Source organism: Cnephaeus nilssonii (assembly GCF_951640355.1).
Source record: "Cnephaeus nilssonii genome assembly, chromosome: 14".
Classification (NCBI taxonomy): domain Eukaryota; kingdom Metazoa; phylum Chordata; class Mammalia; order Chiroptera; family Vespertilionidae; genus Cnephaeus; species Cnephaeus nilssonii.
The window spans coordinates 5,998,178-6,020,536 of record NC_137085.1 but is presented as its reverse complement, the minus strand read 5'-3'; the positions used below and the strand labels follow the sequence as shown (position 1 = coordinate 6,020,536).

Sequence of the window (22,359 nt, the reverse complement as noted above, 5' to 3'; positions counted from 1 at the left end):
CTTCTGTATTTTTTTCTACATCTGTACAGACATATACATTTGCAGCCAAACAGAACTACATCCTCACCTATGGGCCACATGTGATGCCATGGAACATGACCTACTGATTGACATCCTTTTTTTTTTCTTCTTGCTGTAACCAATGCTATAACGTAACGTAACCACTCGGCCACGTTGGGGTACATTCTGGGTGTGGAATGGCAGGGGCTTTCACCAGCGGCTCTGAGCCACCTCTCCGGTGTTGCTCCTCCTGGGGGGGCCGGCCAGGACCACCCTCCTCAGGCGTCATTTCTGCGCAGCGTTAGAAGGACCCAGCGCTCTAGTCCCAGAGGCCTCTGTACCCTACATTTCTGCCTCAGGAAGCGCGAAGAAAGGATTTCAGGGACTACAAAACCCAGTCCCCCGAACCCGCAACTCAGCTTTGCAGTCCCTGAGCCTGTGTTCGCCGTCCCAAAACCCAGGAGTATGGGGCCAGCAGTGGCCTGGGGCCAGGCAGGTCCTTTACCTGACAAGGAATGAGGTGCCCAGCGGGAAGGCACGGGGGCTGGCTCTCCCGCCCACTCAGAGGGCCCTGGACCAGTCCCTTGGCCATCGGGAGCCTGTTCCCTCATCTGTGACCCGAGAGCCAATAGCAGGCGTTGCTGTGACAACCCCACCATCGGGGCTCTGCGAGGGCCCACAAGCGTGAGCGCTCTAGCGGGCGGTCATTTGTCACAAAGACTTGCCCTCTGATAATAATTTACTTAGGGACTGGCTGGTCACCGCTGCTCTCATCTCTCCCTGAGCTCTACAGACTGGGCCCGGGCGAGCCGGATTTGGGTGTCAAACTCGTGTGCCCCTGTGACAGTGGGTCGGTGAGTCAGCGGGGGCCCCAGGTGTCCGGTCTCCTGCCCGTCACGCCAGGGCTTCAGTCCTGTAGGCGCTGGCACTGCAGAGGGACCAGGAACCAGGCCCAGGACCCTCCCTCTCCCGGACTGGGCATCCCCTCGGGGCTCAAGGACAAGAACAAAGGACTCCAAGCCAGAGTCAGACGGCGAGGAGCACAGGCCAGGAGGAAGGAAGTCCTGTGCGGCCACCTGAGCTCCGTGCCTGCGGTCACCATGGGGCCCAGACCACTCCTTCCCGAAGGAAGAGGGGAAGTCAGAAGCTCCGCACCCGCGGCATCTGCCCCACCCGCCCCTCTAAACCCCGAGCCCACACTCGGCACCCACCAGACCCTTCATCCAAATGGCCCCGGGGTCCCTATCTGCTGCGAGAAGGTAAACCTTGCAAGGCCACTGATTCATTCACTCACTGCTGCGGGATTAAAGCCATGGGAACCAGTAGGTGTTAATTATAGCTACTGATTCACTGTGCCCGGCCGCTGGGTCAAATACACGTAAGTGTAACTGATAAACACACGGCACGCCATGTAAACTTTACAACCCAGTGAAGTAGCATCCTTCCCATTCTGCAGCCGACGACACTGAGGAGTTGGACCAAAGGAACCGTGCGGGGGACCTGGCTAGTGGCTGCTGGAGCCAGCTCTGCCCCTCGACGCCACACTGACCGAGCGCTCATGGTGTCGTATCTTAGAGGAGAATCAGAACCACAACCACGCAAGGGCCCAGACTGCGGGTGGGGCCGAGGGAGGCGTGCCCTTGGCTGCAAGCGCTAGTCCATGGGTCCTGCAGGGCCGGCCGGGGTCTGGGACCTCACCCAGCGGGCTTTCCAGAGTCATCCAGCCCCTTCCCTGAGCCCTGGGAAACTGAGGCCCAGAGCGGAGGCAGGACAGAGCTCCCATTCAGAGCCAGACCTCAGAGCCACAAGGGGACGCAGGAAGAGGAGAGGGGGAGCGGGAGGGAGCGGGGTAAAGGCTCTGCCCCTAATCACACAGGAAGTTTGCCGGCCTGCCCGGGAGGAGGGAGGGGGGCTGCAAGGGGGGATGGGGCGTGGGGGGGGCGTGGCTCGCAACCAGACAGGCAGCCCAGCCCCCAGCTGTGGAGAAGGCCCAGAAGCAGCTCCTCTCAGATTCTGCCTCGACCTCAACAGGAAAACAGGAAAGCTGAGCTGGGCCCACTCCTGCCTGACGGGATGGGAGGCTGGTCTCCCAGGAGCTGGCCGAGGCTCAGGTCACTGAGAAAGTCACCCCTCTGCTCAGGGAGCCGCCGCCTCGGGCCACAAAGAAGTGAAGAGTCTGAGGTGCCGGCCGAGAGAAAGGGCTCCTGTGTTCGGCCACTCGCTCCATCACCCCCCACCCTCCAATCACCCCCCACCCTACAATCACCCCCCACCCTACAATCACCCCCCACCCTCCAATCACCCCCCACCCTCCAATCACCCCCCACCCTCCAATCACCCCCCACCCTCCAATCACCCCCCACCCTCCAATCACCCCCCACCCTCCAATCACCCCCCACCCTCCAATCACCCCCACCCTCCAATCACCCCCCCACCCTCCAATCACCCCCCACCCTCCAATCACCCCCCACCCTCCAATCACCCTCCACCCTCCAATCACCCCCCACCCTCCAATCACCCCCCACCCTCCAATCACCCCCCACCCTCCAATCACCCCCACCCTCCAATCACCCCCCCACCCTCCAATCACCCCCCACCCTCCAATCACCCCCCACCCTCCAATCACCCCCCACCCTCCAATCACCCCCCACCCTCCAATCACCCCCACCCTCCAATCACCCCCCCACCCTCCAATCACCCCCCACCCTCCAATCACCCCCCACCCTCCAATCACCCCCACCCTCCAATCACCCCCCACCCTCCAATCACCCCCCACCCTCCAATCACCCCCCACCCTCCAATCACCCCCCACCCTCCAATCACCCCCACCCTCCAATCACCCCCCCACCCTCCAATCACCCCCCACCCTCCAATCACCCCCCACCCTCCTCGAGAGACAGATCGCTCCCATTTCAGAGACGGGGAACCGAGGCCCAGGGAGCGAGCGGTGCCTGTGCTGAGCCACGCTGAGCCTGGAGGGTGGAGCAGTGGTCACCCTAGGGGGTCCGGCGCCCCCTCTTCCCCCCCCTTCTCCTGGAAGCATTAAATGTGGGAGTGGGGGGGGGGAGGGGAGCTTTGGCTCTTTTGAATCTGCCAGGACACCTCACCGTCTCACTGTCGGCGGCGGGCCGGGCGGGCCTGGGCCTCCCCTCAGACACTGGCCTATCTGTGAGGCCAGCACAGAGCCCGCTCTCTCCTCACGGAGGGCTTGTTTACTCGGTTCTCCAAATTACAACCTTCACAGCCCCACCCAGCGCTCACTCCTTCCCTGACGGTCTCTGCTGTCTGGGGCCGGCCATGGGGGCGCAGGGGACCCAGGAATGGAAGGGCTTCACGCTGGCAGCGGGGTTCCGGCCCCTCCCACAGCCTCCGGGACCCTGGGTGCCTCCCCTTCTCTTCTGGGCCTCGGTTTACTCAGTTACAAATGGGGGGAGGGGTGGTCAGGTGACCGCAAAGGGTCCTTCCCGGCGAGGAGGAAGCAGGGTCTGGGCTAGACGTGCCCATCGGACCAGTTCCACACTCCGCCAGGCGAGCTGTGGCCGGCAGACCCAGCAAACCTTCCAGGCCGCTGCGGCTCCCCAGACCTTAAGCTCTGTTCTCTTTTCTCCCTCCTCCACGCCCCCGCCCCTCAAACATTCCCCCAAACAAAACAAAACGTGAAACGGAAGTGCGATGGTCAGCTCACTCCCCTCCGGATGGCCCATCACCCCCTAAGTCCCTGCAGGCCAGCTCCCCCCAGAACCCAGCCGCACTGGCACTGCCACTTCCCAGGTGGAGGGGACACCGGCCTCCCAGCATCCACACGGCCCGAGGCAGGGTCAGCTGCCCATTGCACTGACCGCCGAGGCTCCGAGGACGGTAACAGGCCACGGGGCCCCTCGGTGGCAGAAGCCAGCCACCTTCCCTCAAGGTCAGACACGCTACCTCTGGAGTTGGGCGGACCAAGTGTTAACGCCAGTGTGTACACTTCGCAGAACACAGAGATCCGCTATCTCGGTACGCAAACTACGCGGCGCCCAGCCCGATGGAGCTCCTTGGCTGGCCTGCGTCCCACACGCTCATGTCACCGCTTCATAACCACCACCAAGCTTAGCCCTGAGGCGCCATCCCCACCACCCAGCTCGGGCCCTCGGGCCAGCACAGGACAGCTCTTCCTTCCCCAGCAAGATGGCATCATGCCATGAATATTTTCTAGGCACCTGCGCCGGGCCTTCAATGCAGCCCAAGAGCCACAGGCTCCCAAGAAGCCAGAGCTAGAAGGGCACTCGAGACGGTCCTGTGCCCATTGCGCAGAAAGGCAAGGTGAGGCCAGAGAGGAAGAAGGGCTTGCCAAAGGTCACCTGGCACCAGCCCTGGGACTCTTCACCTCCAGCCTGCACCGGTATGGCCCCTGGAAGGTGGCGGGGCACAGGGAATGAGCAGTTTCCTGCTTAAGGGACTCCTCTTCTAGAAGATTCTGGCTTAACAAACATGGCGGGGCACGAACAGCTCTGTTCTGCGTGGGGTGTGCAGAGGAAGGGCAGCCGCTGTGGTTGGCTTGGCCACAGATGTGTGTGGGGGTGGGCAAGTGGAGTTCACACTTTGCAAACCACAATTCATTCTCCTCTGCCCCTCCTGAATGCCCCGTTGCCCACTGGAGCCCGCGCCCCTGCACATGGACCCTGCACCCAAGCCCTGGCCCAAGCCCTGCACTTTGATCTCCCTGGGAGGAGGGGCTCCCTGGCCAGTCCTATCATGGACTCTGCACAACACTAATAGCTAATGATGACGGGAGTCAACGCTTTCCGAAGCCCAAAGAGCTCTGCCCACATCATCTCATCGATCCCTCACAACCTAGCAGGTCTGGGCTACCTTATGCCCACTTTACAGATGAGGAAACTGAGGCCCAGAAAGGGGAAAGGCCCTGTCAAATAGCAGGGTAGTTGAGACAAGATCTCAAAACTGGGTCCTCAGAACCCAGGCCTAGCCCTCTTCCCACTCTGCCCGGGGAAAGGAAGGAGGCTCTCACACTCAGAGCTGCCTGGGAAGGGAGTGAGTCTCCTGTCCCAGGAGGAATGCGAGCAGAGGTGGACCACTGGCTGCCCCGATAAACCAACCCACCGGGGCAAGAAGAGCAGACACCGGATCTCCCCAACCTCACACATCTCCCCCATCCACACTGGCCCCTGACTGTGCCGCACCCCCATCCACACTGGCCCAGGTCCCCGCTCACCACCGGGTCCTCCTCTCATCTCCCCTCACGCACAGCCGACCTGCCTGTGCCACTTCCGCCTGAAAATACCTCTGAGGCCTCCCCGTGACCCTCAGGAAAAAGTCCCCTTCTCTCCGAGGTCCACTGTGGCTCCCTCTACTTCACCCTCTCCCTCCCTCACCCACTAGGCCACACATACCCCCTCACACTTTCCACGGAGGCCTGACCCTCTAAGAAGGGCAGGGGCCATGCAGGAGTGTGTGCATCAGCATGCCCCTGGTGCCTAGCACAGTGCCTGGCACACATAGGTGCTCAGTAACTATTGACTGACTGAATGAATAAAAGAAGGACCAAGTGTGTCTGGGACCAGAGCTCAACTCACTCAACCCACTCCTCAACTCACACCCAAGCCCACCAGCCTGCCTTTGGAAGGCATCCCAAGTCCCTGAGGAAAGGGCTCTCAGAGGCAGAGATTTCCCAGGCGTAGGTACTGGTCTTCGGGTCACAGGTGCACAGAAAAGACAGAGAGAGGCACAGCTGTTGGTCCAGAGTCAACAGGACCAGGCTGGAGACCCGAAAGTCAAGTTCTGGACACGCGGCCAGGCAAGGGGGTGTGTTCCCATCTGTCCGTCACTCATTTGTCCTGTGTCCTGTCCAGTGCCGGGCACAGTGTGGATGATGTGGATGATGTAACCATGGCCCCTGGAGCACCGTCCTCCAGGTACCTGCTGACGGCGGCAGGTGTCCAGAGCCGCGGGCTGGCGCTCCTCAACCTGGGGCATGCCAACTTCCAGGGCACGTGAAAAGGGGCTGGGGGTGCCTGAGGCCCCAGGACAGACCTGGCACAGCGCCCTCAAGGAAGTGCAAATCAGAGCAGCTACCACCTACTGTTCTCACCACTCACCAGCCCCCTGCTTCCCCGTCCAGCTCTTGGTCCTGCCACCCTCTCTCACAGAGGACGCTGAGGCTCAGCAAAGGGGACCCACTTGTCCCAAAACACAGGTCCATCTAGTGGCGGAGCTGGGTCTCGAACCCAAGCAGTCTGACTGCAGAGCCTTGCCCCGAACCTCCCAACTCCCTTACCATCCACTGTGTCAGCAGGCAGTGGGCCAGGGGTAGTGTATCTCCAAACCTGGGCAGCTCCCAGCGGGTGGAACCAGGTGCGCTGGAGAGGTAGGTACTTCCTGCTCTTCCAGTTTTAAAATCTCTGAGATCAGAAGATTGCAGCCTTCCTGACTCAGAGCCTAAGATTCTACAGGAGGGGGGCTCGGCTGGCTCCGCAGCTCTGCGAGGGGAGATGAGGGTAGAGGCAGAGGGAGAGGTAGGCATCTGCCTTCATTATTCCTTAGAACTAGCCGGCAACCCTCCGTTCCCAGGCAGGGACGTGGAGGAGGGGGCGGGGCGGGGGAAGAGGAAAGCAGCTCAGGAATTTGTGCAACCCGCAGGATGATGCTGCTGGAGACCCAGGGCAAAGTGAGTCATGAGCTCTGCCTGCGGAGGAGGAGGGGGCGACGTGAGGGAGAACAGGACCGGCCAAGGAGGGACTTAGTCTCAGAATGAGTAATGACAGAAGGGATAGGTTTGTGCAACCTTCAGGAGCCTCTGACACACGCAGCTCTGTTCCCATCAGCTCCCCCCATCCTCAGCACCCCCCGGCCCCGGCCCCCTGCTCCCCAGTGCCTGCTTCCTGTCAAGACCTTTTCCACGTAGCCCCCCTGCCCAACCTGGTGGTTTTAACAGCTAAGACCTCGGACTCCCAGGTCTGGGCCTGGGCCTGCCACTAGCTTGATCTACCTCCACCTGTTGGGGAGGGGCGCAGAGGGTGAGGATGCGTGAGGTATACAGGCAACGAAAGGCCTGGCACATAGTAAGTGCTCAGTTAAAGGGTGACTTATCTTACAGAGACTGTTCCGAGACGCATACGGCCCCTCCCTACTCCATCAACCACCACCCTCAGGCAGAAGACATATCAACAGAGTCCCTAAAGGTACCAGCCGGGGAAGCGGCAAGTAAGTGGTCACATACCCCCATGTCATCAGTCCATGTCCCACCTCACAGGCAGCCCCTTTGAGCCCTCTGCCCTGTGGAAAGATGCTCCCAGGAAGGAGCCCCCTTAAAGGCCCAGATCGGTGTAAGCTGCCAGGGGAGAGTAGGGCCAGAGGATGACTCTGTCCTCAGCAGGAGAGCTGAACAGAGCAGAAAAGGAGGAAGCAAACACAGTGACTCAGTTTGCCCCTGAAAGCCAGCTGTCTGGTCACAGGGAGGCATGGCATTGCCCAGCGTTAGGGGGAAGGCTAAGAAGGTGGCCTCTCTGTATGGATGGCCTCGGGTGGCACAAGAGGCAGCCTTTGGGGGGGTCCAATGACCTATCGATACATCGTTCAGCGGAAGAAGCAAGACACTAAATGAGTCGTGGTCTCGGCAATGTATTATAAACACAGAGGGGAAAGCCACTAAAGAATAAAGTGGGGCCCTGGCCCGTGTTGCTCAGTGGTTAGCGTGTCTGCCTGCCACCATAGGGTCTCAGGTTTAAGTCCTGGTCAAGGGCACCTACCTCGGTTCCAGGTCCAATCCCTGGCCAGACAGGTGGGTGTGGGAGGCAACCAATCTCCCTTTCTCTCTCTCTCTCTCTCTCTCTCTCTCTCTCTCTCTCTCTCTCCCTCTCCCTCTCTCTCTCTCTCTCTCTTTCTCTCCCCCCCCTTCTTCTTCCTCCTCCCTTCCACTCTCTCTAAAAATCAATGGAAAAAATATCCTCCCTCCTCAGGAGAAGATTAAAAAAAAAAAGAATAAAGTGGTTATCACAGGATGGCAAGTGATGCCTATTCTTGTCTAAACTTCACTATTCAGAGGCAGGGAGGGAGGGCCGTGGCCCAATTTGGGTCTAGAAAGGTCTCTTTGGCAGTGAATCCGGGAAGAATGGAGGGGTGAAGTGGGAAGGATGGAGGGGTGAAGTGGGAAGGATGGAGGGGTGAAGTGGGAAGGATGGAGGGGTGAAGTGGGAAGGATGGAGGGGTGAAGTGGGAAGAACGGAGGGGTGAAGTGGGAAGGATGGAGGGGTGAAGTGGGAAGGATGGAGGGGTGAAGTGGGAAGGATGGAGGGGTGAAGTGGGAAGGATGGAGGGGTGAAGTGGGAAGAACGGAGGGGTGAAGTGGGAAGGATGGAGGGGTGAAGTGGGAAGGATGGAGGGGTGAAGTGGGAAGGATGGAGGGGTGAAGTGGGAAGAACGGAGGGGTGAAGTGGGAAGGATGGAGGGGTGAGGCAGAAGGCAGCTCCTAGCAGGCTAGGCCAGAGGCCTCAGCAGTGAGAAAGGACAGAGTGGAGGCCGGACAAAGGGGAGGGCAGGGTCAACACCAACAAAAGCACATTATGTAAGAGACACAAGAGCAGAGCAGAATCCCCAGGCGTTTCACCCCAGGGACTGGCCCGGACCTTGGCGAAGGGCAGCAGCCCAGGTGGAGCCGGGCACTGCTTCCGGCCAGCTGGGTCTCTCTGCAAAGCCCAGCAGCAACTGGGTAGCCACCCGCGTGGGTAGGGGGTGGCCGAAGCAGACACCTCCATCCCTTCACTTCCGGGACCTACAGCCACTTCCTAAAGTGGAGAGGTGAATTTTTAAAACCGATTTGGAAAAGGGCGTTCATTGTTTTGCTCAATAAGCAAACAAGACCCCCGTACCGACCGGAAGGGGTATCCCATGGTAACAGCCTTTTCAGAGGCTGCGCGTCGATACATCAGCACAGGACCCCGGGGTTCCATGTGGAGGCCTCTGTGACGCCGGAGGCAGGCTCGGGATATGGGCTGAGTGGTTCGGGCAGCGCTCTGATTACTAGCCAAACATTGGAAACAACCAAATGTCCAGTACCGGGGATGGGTAAATAAACCACGCCTGCACCGAGAGAAACCCCCCCAGGAGGACGAGGCAGACGTGTGTGTCCTGACATGGAGAGATGTTCACAATACACTGAGCGAAAAAAGTCAAACCACAGAAACACATAATGGGACCTGTTTTTGTAAACAGAGCTAACGGCATGCGTACACAGAGCTGGAGACAGCCGCACGCCACACTGGAGTGATTTCTTCTGGGAGTGGGATGGGAGGGAGGAAGAGGGAAGGAGCTTTGGGCTGTCTACCTCACACTCGCGCATGGCGTGTTCGATGCCTCTGCAACCTCACAATGTTCCTAGCGCAGTGGTCGGCAAACCGCAGCTCGCGAGCCACATGCGGCTCTTTGGCCCCTTGAGTGTTCTAACGCCACTTCTTCAAAATAGACTCGCCCAGGCCGAAAACCGACTTCCGCGCCTGGGCCACGAAGTTTCAATCGCACTGTACATGCGCGCCCGCACGTGGTATTTTGTGGAAGAGCCACACTCAAGGGGCCAAAGAGCCACATGTGGCATGTGGCTCGCGAGCCGCGGTTTGCCGACCACCGTCCTAGTGGATGCAGAGAGATGGGAAGGGCTGGAGGAACTGGGCGTGACTACTAACGGGTCGAGTTTCTTTCAGGGGTGATGAGAATGTTTGAAAACTGATTGTGGTGGAGGTTGCACAACTCTGTGAATACACACACACACACACACACACACACACACACACAAAAGCATTGACCTGTACGCTTTAAGTGGGTGAATTGTTTGGCAGGTGAATTATGTTTCCATAAAGCTGCTCTTTCGAAAAAGAATTAGCAAGGGGAAAGGTGAGCCTGGCAGAAGGGAGGGAAACAGGTGCAGGCAGACTCCCTCACCAGCCCTCTCAGGTGTGTGTGTGTAGGGGGGTTCCTCAGCCCCCCCCGCCCCAATCTCATCCTGGTCAACAGAATTTCTACAGCAATGGCGAGTCCTTCAAGGCTGGACTAGAGATAGAGGGCCCCTCCAGGCAATGCCCGGCTTTCTGCTAAAGGCGCAGCACTGGCCCCTACTTGCACATCTTGAGCAACAGCGAGCTCACTCCCTCACCTGCTCCATGTTGGTTTATGTGGCTGCAAAGAGTCCCCCATACAGCTCTGACACGGGCCCCCCAGCACCCCCATGCTCTTGTCCTAGGCCTGTCCTCTGGGCCTAACCCCACCTCTTCACCTCCCAGTTCCTGTAGGGTTCCCACACTGCCCTCCCGCTCCAGATAACCCACATCATCTCACACACGTGCCAACATGGAAGGAACCCAGGCATCAAGGTTTCTGAAAACCCTGGTGAATTCTTGAATCCAGAGACCCTGACCCCAGGACTGCACAACCCTCAGAGAAATGGGACCTGACCCACAGCTACCATTGCCCCCTTCAAACTCCAAACACCTGGCCACCCTCCTTGCCCACCAGAGAATCCGTAACAGAGAGTAAATGACCATCTCTATCAGAGCCATTGTTTGCTGAGCACTTACTACGCCTCTGTCACTCGGCTGCGCTTCTTACCTTGCTTATCTCGTTAAATCCTTGCAATAGTACTTCGTAGGAAGGGACTCTGAGTCCCACTTTACAGATAAGAACATTGAGATTAAGATGCTGGGCCAAGGTCCTGCCAGCTAATAAGCCGGAGGAGTCCGTGTGAGGACCCTGGGCTGGCTCACGTCTGGAGGCGACTTGTGGGGAAACTTTGGGATTGTTCGGCTCCGAGCTGGGCGGAACTCCAGCCATCGGGTAGCACACCTCTGCCGTTCTCCACTAGGGAAACTGAGGCCCGGACAGAGCGAGTGGCTGCCCAGGTGACGCAGGCCTCCGGCTCCCGGGCCAGGGCTCTGTCCTCCAAGCAAACTCCCTCAGGAAGGCAGGAGGAAATCGTCCTGCCCCAGCCCCACGGGGCCCTGGTGTGAGAACAAGCAAGCCCCTGCCTGCCAGAGGCTTTGAAATCCCAGGATGAAAGGGCCTGTGACAGCAAAACAGCAAAACAGCACCGTGGGCAGGAGCGCGCCTGACCCCTGCCAGGACTTGCCCGCTGGCATTCACCTGCTCACCTGCTCGCTCGGGGCGGGCGGGCCAGCCACGCCACAGAACCCGAGCAGGCCTCGGAGCTCAGGGCACTGTGGGGAGGGGTGTTCCGAACCTGACGTTTCTACAGGGGCGGCCTCAGCTTTCCTGGGCAGAGAACAGGCCCAGGTAGGGAGGGCACTGGAATTTTAATTGCCTGGCATGAAAGTGCCCACTGCTCTCTGGGTGGAGAGAGGAGGTGCAGGATCACTGGAGGTGGCAAAGGCATGCCCTCATTCCCCTCCAGCGCAGATTGCTAAGGCAGCGCACTTCCCTGGGAGGGGCTGGAGGCTTGCGGGCTTCCTCCACGTCCAACCTGCCACCCCCCTCCCACCCCACCTCCCCTCCCCCGCTGCAGGAGCCCCTCCAGGTGAGCTCGGACCAGGAATCTGAGGCATCTGAAGGGGGTTATTAATAGCACTGAAGTGTTGAGAAGAGGGAGGCCGCCGGCTCTGAGTGGGCACAGCCCCCTTCCACCCAGCCTGGTATCCACAAAACAAACCCAACCCTGTCCAGGACAGGACACTTCACCTTTTGTGGTCTCCGCCTCCTCCCCTGGACACGGCAGGGGAGCGGAGCGGGTGCTGGCACTTCTCAGCCCAGGAGGTGGGAGGAGGGGAGAGCCGGAGTGGGCGTGGGGAAAGGAAAAACCCCACTGAAGAAAGTGAGGCACACCCCACCCAAGCCGGGTGAGGGGCCCCGACAGGAGGTCGTGAATGGATGGACTGTTACTGAGACCGAGACCAACAGGGAGGGGACAGGAAGACTCCGCCCCGGCCTTCCCCCTCCCAGAGTCCTTGTCCTACAAGCAGAGTTCCAGGACTTAACCCCCTGCTGGTCCCGGGCTTCAGAGGATCTGACTCATTTCGACATCACCCTCATCGCGGGCCCAGCCCCAGATTCTGGTACAAAGGGGGAGCTTAGGCCACGGGCCGGAACCACAGTCACCGGACAAGCCTTCCCCAGCCCCTTCTTTGAGCCCGGAGGGGGTGGGACCCGGCGTTAAGGGCCACCTGGTCCCTGTTCTCAGGGCAGCACACAGTTGTTGAAACTTCTCTACGGGGCCATCCAGAGACTGTAAGCGGACACAGAGCTCCGGGCACAACGGACAGGGAGAGGCAAATACTGTGGAGAGGAATGGTCTCCTCCTCCCCACCCCCACCCCCACCCCCACCCCCGCCACCGCACCCACAGGGACCAGCAACCTGTGCACGGGTGCCTCCTCTATGCCAGGCTCTGTGCCAAGCAAGCTACGTAAGTTATCTCACTAAGTCTCTCAACAACTCATAACTAAGGAAGAAACCATTCACCCCATTTCAAAGAGGAGAAAACCGAGGTACCAGGACATTGAGAGGCCTGTCCAAGAACTCACCGCGGGGAACCCGACCCTGGGGTTCCACCCAGGCAGCCTCTCCCAGGGCAGGGAGGTGAGCCACAGAACTGAGGTTCCCAGGTCCCCCCCTTCTCCATTCTCTGGGGCTGGGGAGGAGGAACCCAGCTGCAGTCACAGGTTTCCCCCAGGGAACAGCAGGAGCACCCTGCTGCCTGAGCCAAAGGATGGGGTTCTGACCCACCCCTCCTGCGCACCCCAACTATTCCTAGCCCCACTGCCCAGGCTCAGTCCCAGGCATTTATGGGCTCATCCCTGGAAGTCTCAGCCACGTGTACCGGGGCCGGGGCGGGCCGGGGAAAGCTGGGACTGGGACAGTTCGGGAAGCCGGCTGAGTGGGCCTGGAATGATCGCGGGCGGGATATCCGAGGTGGGGGCGGGGGGGGGGGGGAGTAGGGCCGCCTACGACACCCCCTCCCCCCCCCCATAGCTCGATTGGGGTAGTGTGTTGGGGGATCCGACGGGACCCGCTCCAAGGGGGTTCCCTTAGCGGGGAGAGGGTGTCAAGTCCCCTGGGGAGGGAGAAGGATGAGCCCCCAAGAGGTTGGGAAGGGGCGCCCAGACGTGGAGGAGACCAGCTTGGACGAGGGACTTGGTCCCCAGCCATGGCTGCCCTACCCGGGGCCTGGCTCTCGGAGACCCCAGCCCCCGCGCGATCGGCGGGGCGGGGCGTGGCCAGGGACCCCGGGCGGACCCCGGGCGCGCGGCGCGGCGCGGGACTCACCTGCGATGTGCTGGCGCCGGGCGTCGTCCAGGTGCGTGGACAGCACGTCCCCCATCGCGAAGGAGAGCCGCGGCCCGGCCCCGCCGCCGCCCGCCGCTGCCCGCGCTGCTCAGGCGGACGCCGCTGGCGCCATGAAGCCGACCCGCCCTGCTCCCGCCGCTCCCGCCGCTCCCGCCGCCCCGGCTGCGGCCTCCGCTCTGCCCGCGCTCGGCTCCGGCCGCGTCGGTGGGGACAGCCCAGCCCCGGCCCCGCCGCGCCCCGCCCCGCCCCGCCAGGCGCCGCCCCCGGACCCGGCCCCGGCCCGAGCCCCGCCCCTCCTCGGCCCCGGGCGGGGCGGGGCGGGGTGGCGAGGACGCCGGGACGGCAGGGCCGACGGAGACAAAGAGCCGATCGGAGAAGGGGGACCCGGAGAGAGAGGCGCGGGGAGGCGCGCGGGACACGGGCCCAACCGGAGAAAGAGACGCGGCTGTGGGGGCGTCGGAAAGAACGGGTCGCCTGGTGTCCCTCCCTCCCTTCCCTGAGCGGGGAGACAGCCCCGCCGAGGAGGACGGGGGGGTGGGGGGGGCTGGTAGGGGACGCTAGGCCGAAGTGCGTTTGCGCCCCCCTTCCCTGCACCCTGCCCTCCGGCTCGCAGCCCCGCCCGCCGCGGCCCGAGCCCTGGAAGTTCCCCGGCCTTGATCCGACCCGCCTGGAAGGTGTGCCCTCCGGTCTTGCACAACCTGCCGGGGAAGGGGAGGGGGCAGGGACGGCCGGCGCTCAAAGCCATTCTTGGTCCCAGTGATGGGAGGACATTCCTTGGGCTCAGCATATGGGTTCTTCCCTCGGGAGGTGGCTCGTGGGACCGGCCGAGTGAGGAATGGAAAAAATGATAGCTCTTTCCAGTTTGCCTAAGACTCAGATTCAAAACCCAGGGACCCGCAGGCGTGGACTTAGGGTGCCAGGCCTTGAGGGGCTGGGTTGGGTGGATCGCGGGTACCAGAGGAATGTGTTTCAGCCTTAACCTTGGGACTTGCCGAGGTGCATAGATGGGTTAACCACCGCGATTCCCAGATCATGGGCTGGGGTGGCGGAGGCCTTGGCTGCTGATGCTCAGACCCCCTGTGCTGCACCCCAAGGGTCATCCAGTTGTATTCTCTAGGAATGGGGTGGAGGGGAAGTGATTGCAAAAAAATCAGAAGGGAACTTTTGGGGAAGGTGGAAATGGTCTATGCCTTGACTGGGGTAATGGTCATACAGGGTAATGGTCAACCTATACATATTAATGATGCATTTCATTATATGTAAACAATACTTTAATAAAGTTGATTTAAAAATGAAAAGATGTATGGAGCACCTTTGCAGGTGATGGCGATACATCAGTATAACAAGATAATCAAGGTCTTTGCCCCCCAGAGGTTATGTTCTTGCGCTGGCAGGAGAACCACAGGAAATAAATAGCATGGTTTCAGAGAGCGGTAATCATTAAGATAATAAAATAGAATGAGGGGGTAGAGTGGCATGTGTGGGGGTGCCACCTAGAAAGGTGGTCGAGGAAGGCTCTCTGAGGAGGTGACACGTTGAAAGCTGCTCCGTGAAGATCTGGGAATAGCTACCATTTGTGGATCAGGTGCCACGCCAGGAATCAGGGCCAAAAGGCCTTCGCTGCCTTATCTACCGTTCTCACAATTTCTCTGTTGGAAGAATCACCAATTGTGAAGATTTTTAAAACATGATATTCTATTGTATGCACATAGCAATCCTTATTTAAACACCGAGTAGGTAGGCATGGAGGGGGCATGCCAGGTAGAGTGTCAGTGCGAAGCCCTGGCCGGGTAGCTCAGTTGATTAGAGTGTCATCCCCATTCGTCAAGGTTGCGGGTTCGATCCCTAGTCAGGGCGCATACAAGAATCAACCAATGAATGCAGAAATAAGTGGAACAACAAACCACGGTTAGTCTCTCTCTCCCCCGCCTTCCTCCCTCTCTCTCTCTCAAATCAATCAATCAATCAATTTTTAAAAATAGTGTCGGTGTAAGACCCGGGGGCCCGGCGGCTAGTCCAAGACGCCTATAGGGAAGAGAAGAGGGGGGTCCCTGCCGCGGTGGGTGGGACCGCTGGGAGGCTCCTCCTGCACCAAAGCATTGGATTGCTTTACTTCATTCTGGGAAGATTGTAAAGTCCTTTAGCAGTTGTCAGCAGCCACTATTTCATGTTAATAAATCAGGCCAGTTGTGATCTTTGGGTGGGGAAAGAGGGACATTTTTTTAAAGGAAGGAAAATTGAATATAGTCATCAGTACTCTATGAGGAAGCGGGAAGGATTAAGGGTTCCAGGAAGTTAGACATCAGAAGGATTTCTCTACGATAAAAAATTGGGAACCCCTGCCCTTCCGCTTGAGAATGTTTTGTTTTGTTTTTCTCCTTCTCAAAATGCATTACTTTGTTTTCCTCATGAGGCACCACGCATTATAAACCTTAAGCACGTGACAGCCACATGATCCCCCTCAGTGAGCCCAGGGCTCCCACAGGCTTTCTGGATCTCACAGCCAGAGTAGTTCTCGGAGTCCAACATCACCGCCACATGCTCCTTTAATGTCTGGGTTACTGAACACTAACTCACTGGATAATTTGTCCTCAACAGAGTCCATTCCTGTTCCTAAAAGTCTTCGCTGTGCTTCCTTGCCGATGACCGCTCTGATTCCATTTGAGCAACTTCTTCATGAGAACCTCCGTATGTTTTTGTTCTAGGGCAAGCATGTCACACTCGCGGCCAGCGGGCCACGTGCCTCCTTTATTTACAAGGCGTGCGGCCCACCAGCCTCGAGTTTGACATGCTTGCTCTAGAGTGTAAGAAAGGCCATTACAACACCCACGTGTTCAGGCGTATCTTTAAGGAGGTGTTCTTTGTTGTTTACTGCTGACGGTGTCAGGAGGAGAGGGGCTCGGGTGGGCTTGCTCAGAGCCCGGACAGTGGCCCCAACTAATGAAGCCGGCATCCTCCCAGTCCCTGCTCCCCGCCGGGGTGTCTCGGGCCAGAACTTGATCACCTCGGCCTCTCTGCACCGACATGCAGTGCATTCACTTGAGGCCATTTTGATGTTCAGTTTTTAGTTCTGAGTAATTAAAACATCTTTTCACGCATTTGCTGGCTATTAGTAGGGTTTTTTTAAAATTCCTATCCTCTGCCAGCTTTTCTACTGGGATGTCTATCTTTTTCATTGATCTTGAAGCATTCTTTCGATAGGAAGAATTTCTCAGGTCTGATCTTTTCCTAGGGCGCTGAGGGCCATCTCTATCCACCAGTCTCTGCCCCACCCTTGCCTTGGCCCGGGCCCCAGGCCTCAAGCCTCGTGGAAGATACCAGGATGTGAACAAAGGCTAGGAAGGGTCCAGATCAAGCGCAGGGAGGGAGGGTTCCTCCTGCCCACCTGCCAGGCCTGCCCCTCCCTGCAGCTCCTGATTCACCCGGCCTTTGTCAGGAAGTGGCTTCTGCCGACCTGCCTCCTGCAGGGCTGCCCCGCCCCACGCACCCACACTGAGAAAGAAGGACCCGAAGGTGATGAATAAGAACACTTCACTGTGAGAGGGAGGATCCAGCAGGCAGGGGCCAGAGCAGGCCAGGAGCCGGGAGAAGGGAAGGGATCTGCCCCAGAACATCCAGGAGGGTCCCCGGCCAGGACCCCTCCCAGTGTCATTGGAAGAAGAAGGACCTCCCTTGACCCCTTGGTCCCTCTCCCTCCCAGTTGGCTCTGAGCTCCGGCTCTGTTCTCCCCTCAAACCTGTCAGACCTGAAATAGCCCAGGAGGAAAAAAAAACAAACACCTCGGGTAAACAACAGGGAGTGTGAATGAATCAGGATTTTGTTTTTAAGAAATATCATGTGTCTCCTGCTGTTTACCCAGTTGGCATGGCCCGTTGTGCGGAAGGGACCCTGGCACCCCGCCCGGACCTCCCCTCTTTATTAACTGTTGGGTGGTGGTGGATGGAGCCTCAGCTCAGCCTGTGCCATCTGTCACCTGGCCTTGGGCTGCTGAACTCCCTTCTTGCTCCTCCGGGCGGCCAGCTCCACCCCACAGCCAAGGCCAGGCCCCGTGGCCGCCACCCTGGCTGACTACTGCCCAGCCCTGGGCTGGCCTCCCGGCTCCGGCCTCCCATGTGTTCCTCACTGGAAGCCACCTGGGTTGTTCTAAAACACGTATGTGACCAGGTGGTTCCCCTGCTTCAAACCGTCCGGCTCCCACTGTCCTCAAGATAAAGTCAGGCCCAGACCCTAAGCGTGGCTCCGGCCAGCCTCTCCACGGCCCCCTTCCCCTTGCCCTTCTCTGACCTTTCACATCCTCATACAGCCGCGCTCCCTCCTGCGTCAGGCCTTACACGTGCTGACTCCCTTTCCCCATTTTGCCCCACCAAGCACCATTCATCCTTCAGACCTCAGCTAAAACCGCCCTTCGCCGAGAGGTCTTTCCTGTCCCCGCCCGCCCCGCGTCGTCATGGCCATCAGCACATTTGTAATTACTGTGTCCTCTGTGGGTATTTGCTTCAATGGCTCTTCCTCTCTGATGACAAGGACTGTCCTCCTTCAACGTGACCTTCCTAGTGTCCGGTGTAATGGGAGCTTGGGTGAGCACCTGCAATGTCCTGGGCGCTGGGGGGGATGTGACAGCGGGCACCCGCCTGGCCCCTGCGACTTGGCCGGCTCGTGCCTGCAGTGGCCGCGCTCATTTGACTCCCCGTGTGAGAGCCTCCGCTTGCAGACCTCCAAGAAGGGGGTGCTCACCACCTTCCCAGGTCACGGACTCCAAGTTGGACCCAACAGCACCAAAGTCAGACAAGGGGGTGTCAGAGTGCCAGCAGGGAGTGGGAATAACCGCAAAGGGTTCATGAAAACAACCAAAGCTCCATCCATCGTGGGCTCATGCTGTACCCAGCTCTGGGCCAGCACCCTCTGCTCTTTACTCTTCACCACAGCTCGGTGAAAGAGGCCCTGCTGGGGGGCACTCGTCTCCTAGGAGATGAAGATAAGACCCCCACACAGCTCTGCCTGCTCCAGAGCTGAGCACACCGAACCAAACAGCACCGTCCACCGAACCCAACCCCCCCTCCGCTCACCCCCGCCCCCACCCACATACACACACACACACACACACTCCTCTAGTTCTCAGATGCGAAACCGGATTCTTGGCTGTGGCCACTATTTACTCGCCCGTTTTTGGTTTTCACTTAGCGATGTTACAGGAACATCCTCCTATGCCGATGGATTTTTAATCCTACTAATTTTTAAGGGCTGCATCATACTCCCTTGTAGGGCCCATTAAACTATGTACCTGTGCCTAGATGCTTATTTTCTTAATTAGATACATTTCTGGAGGTGGTATTACTGGTATGCACCTCCTTTTGAGGTTTTTGACTCATGTGACAAATTGCCCCGATGAAATGATTATAGCAGCCAGCGTTCTCCTGGGGCTAGCCATGTGCCTGTCATATGTCCCTCGTCCTACTAGTAATTACCACTAATTGCCACTGTTAACCAATCTTATTACTGCTTTGTTTAAATGATTGCATTCAAGTAACAGAAAAGTAAATACTAAAAAAATATATAATTTCAAATAAATGTCAATTTTAATAACACACGCACACATACAAAGGAAAGGAAAGAAAAGAGGGAAAAGAAAAGGAAAGGAGAGAAAAGAGACCCTTGTGTCCTGGTGACTTGTGCATAAGCCTTGTCTCCCAGCTCACCCCACCCTCCAGAGTGAGAGCCCCCACAAGCTGGGACCCTGAGCCTGGCCCCGCTCCCTCCCGACTTCCTGGCAAGTCCTGGAGATGTTTGCTGCTGAGCCAGTGCTAACAGTCACTCCCAGTTCCTCTAGGGCCAGCCAGGAGTTTCAGGCCTCACCAACCGCCACCCATTTCTTCCATGTCAGGCTGGTTTCCTGCTGGCTGAAGCTACCCCTCACCAGCTGGTGATTCAGAGCCTGGCCAGGGTGGCAGGCGCTAGCCTACCCAGCCCTGCCAGTGACTAAGCCTGTGGTGAGGCTGGGCTGGGCCTGTTGGGGTGGGGCCACCTCCGCCCCAGCCTGGCCCTCCTTCCTCTCTCCCTTAAGCCAAGTTCTGTCCTCGGGGCCTTCCAGGTAGAAGGAGGATAATCCTGGTTTCTGAATGCCCGAGTGTGCCAGCGGTGGCAGAGACTTGGTCCCCACCCTCCTAGGGGGCAGAGCCTGGAGGACAGAAGCCTTTGCCCTGAGAGGAACAGAGAAGAAGCCCAGGAGGAAGGTGGGGGGAGAGACGTGCAGAGTGCCCAGGGTGGGGCTATCCTATATAATAACCCTTTAGTCCACGGCTATGTGAGTATGGACTAGTCAGGGCCCAGGACAGGGAGGCTGCGAGGACTGGGCTATCCTACCCCACGCAGTGCCTCCCTCCGTGAGAACTGGCAAAGTCAGTGACAACAGTCGAGCCAGCGCTCCAGCCGGCTTGGCAATTGCAGCACCGGCTGGATTCCGCCCGGCACCCAGTCCATCCGACAGCTCTGCGGGGGGTTTGACCTGGGTGCTTACACAGGGAGCCCTGAGCCTGAGCGAGGGGCAGCCGCAGGGGTGGGGCACCCCCGGGGGGGGGGGCATTTGGAAATGAGTGTAGGGGTGTTTTTAATCATCACTATGCCTGTGTCTGTGGGGGTGGTGGAGGATGGCTACTGGCATTTAGTACCTGAAGGTCAGAGATGCTGAGCATGCTGCAGAGGTGGCCAGTCCTGCCCAGGGACAAAATCCTCCTCCCCCCACCCCCAAATCCAGGGCTGAGCCCCCTCTGCTGCCCAGTAACCGTGTGAAGAGGATCGAGCTGACTTCAGAAGCACTTCCCACGGTTCCAAGGGGTTTTAAGTTACACTGTCTCCTTCTCCCAAGAAGACATACAAATGACCAACCGATATAGGAAAAGACGCTCGGCTTCACCAGCTGTTAGAGACATGCAAATTGAAACTACAAGGAGATACCACCTCACATCTGTTAGCGTGCTGTCATCAATAAGACAGGTAGTAAGTGATGGAGAAGTCGTGGTTAAACAGGAACCCTCATGCACCGCTAGTGGGAAGGTAAACTGGTACCGCTGCTATGGAAAACAGTACGGAGGTTCCTCAGAAAATTAAGAACAGAGCTACTGTATGGTCCAGCCACCTCTCTGCTGGGTATCTACCAGGAAATTAGAAAATATTTATTCATAAAGATATATGTGCCCCCATGTTTACCGCAGCATTATCCAGGGTGGCTAAGACATAGAAACAACCCAAGTGTCCTTCAGTATGTGATTGGATAAAGAATTTGTGGTTCATATATGCAATGGAATGCTACTCAGCCACAAGATAACATGCTGCCATTTGCAACACATGGGTGGATCTTGAGAACACGGTGAGACCTTGGTTCTCGAACTGAATTCCTTCTAGAAGGCTGTTCAAAACCTGACGCATTATTTCCCATTAGAAATAATGTAAATTGAGTTAATCTGTTCCAGACCCCCAAATGATCCCCTGTTTTAATCTTTCTTATGTACAGTACATGTCTCATGCACCACTTAATCTATAAATAAACACTTTAAAAAACAAAAAAGACATGAAATGTAAATGAGAATTTAACAAAAAGGAAATAAAATGTACAGTAAAAAATGAAAATTTAATAATAATAAGCAGCAATAATAAGCGTGGCTCAGTGGTTGGGTGTCGACCTATGAACCAGGAGGTCATGGTTCCATTCCCGGTCAGGGCACATGCCCGGGTTGTGGGCTCAGTGCCCAGTGTGGGGCATGCAGGAGGCAGCCGATCGATGATTCTCTCCCATCATTAATGTTGCCAGCTCTCTCTCCCTCTCCCTTCCTCTCTTTAATCAATAAAAATATATTTTAAAAGAATAGTAATAATAAACAGCAACAAAAACATGAAAATATTCATAGCACAATTTCCTGAGATGTTAACAGCAGCAAACTGACTCATCCTCAAGCATTCTTTGCTTGGTCTGTCGCCTGAGAGACGTGTGACTGACCATACAAGTATCAGCATGAAAGTGTTGTTGGGTTGAGAAGCGAATTCTTCGAGATGGGAGACATTCAAGAACTGAGGTTTGTACCATGCTAAGCAAAATGTGAGACGGAAAAAGTCAAGAATCAGGTGATTTCCACTCACATGTGAGATATAAAAAAACTGAAAGCAACAAATGAACAAACAAGACAAAAAAAACCAAAAACTCATAGACTCCGACAACAGTATGGTGGTTACTAGAGGACAGGAGGTTGAGGGGGTAGTAAAGGGTAAAAGGGGTCAAGTATACGGTGATGGGAGGAGATTTGACTTTGGGTGCTGAACACACAATGCAATATACAGATGATGTATTATAGAATTGTACACTAGGACCCTATATCATTTATTAACCTACTAGAGGCCCAGTGCACAAAATTCATGCATGGGTAGGGTCCCTAGGCCTGGCCAGCGATCAGGGCCAATCTGTGGGGCGACCAGCAGGGTGATCGGGGGCCCCTGCTGGCACCTGCCTTGGCTGGCCTGGGGCCTGCGGGCTGGGGGCAGCTCCTGCATTGAGCATCTGCCCCCTGGTGGTCAGTGTGCATCATAGTGACCGGTCGTTCCGCCGTTTGGTTGATTTGCATATTAGCCTTTTATTTTGTAGGATATCACCCAATACATTTCATTTTTAAAAGATACACTGTCTTGTCCTGGCTGGTGTGGCTCAGTTGGTTGGGCATCGTCCTGTGCACTGAAAAGTTGCTGGTTCAATTCCCGATCGGGGCACATGCCTGGGTTGCCTTCTCTATCCCTGGTTTGGGGGGGAGGGGGTGTGCAGGAGGCAGCCCATCAATGATTCACTCTCATCATTGATGTTTCTATCTCTCTCCCTCTCCCTTCCTCTCTGAAATCAATAAAAACATATTTTTTAAAAATAATTCATTTAAGAAGATCTTTTAAAAAAGGTGCATTATCTCACTGGTCTCGGGATGCAGCTGATGTTCTCATTCCTCACTTAGTAATCTTGATGGCAAGGACATGACTGTAAACCCAGTGGCCCTGCCTGCGTGTCAGGCATGTGGCCAGGCTTTGGACGTGTTATCTTCATGTCAGC

At 57.3% G+C, this 22,359-nt stretch overlaps 1 protein-coding gene across 2 annotated transcripts in view; it reads right to left on the bottom strand.

Moving 5' to 3' along the window:
• Nucleotides 1-13,472, bottom strand: part of NIBAN2 (niban apoptosis regulator 2) — a 49,271-nt gene extending 35,799 nt beyond the window's left edge. Inside the window, exon 1 of one of the 2 annotated variants that reach the window (XM_079790616.1) lies at nt 13,260-13,472. In XM_079790616.1, the coding sequence (XP_079646742.1) occupies nt 13,260-13,314 (55 nt within the window). In that variant the 5' untranslated portion in view covers nt 13,315-13,472. Of the gene's footprint in view, nt 1-6,274; nt 6,843-13,259 lie in introns of those variants that run through there. The other variant, XM_079790617.1, reaches the window with a different exon arrangement.
• Nucleotides 13,473-22,359: the final 8,887 nt, after the last annotated feature.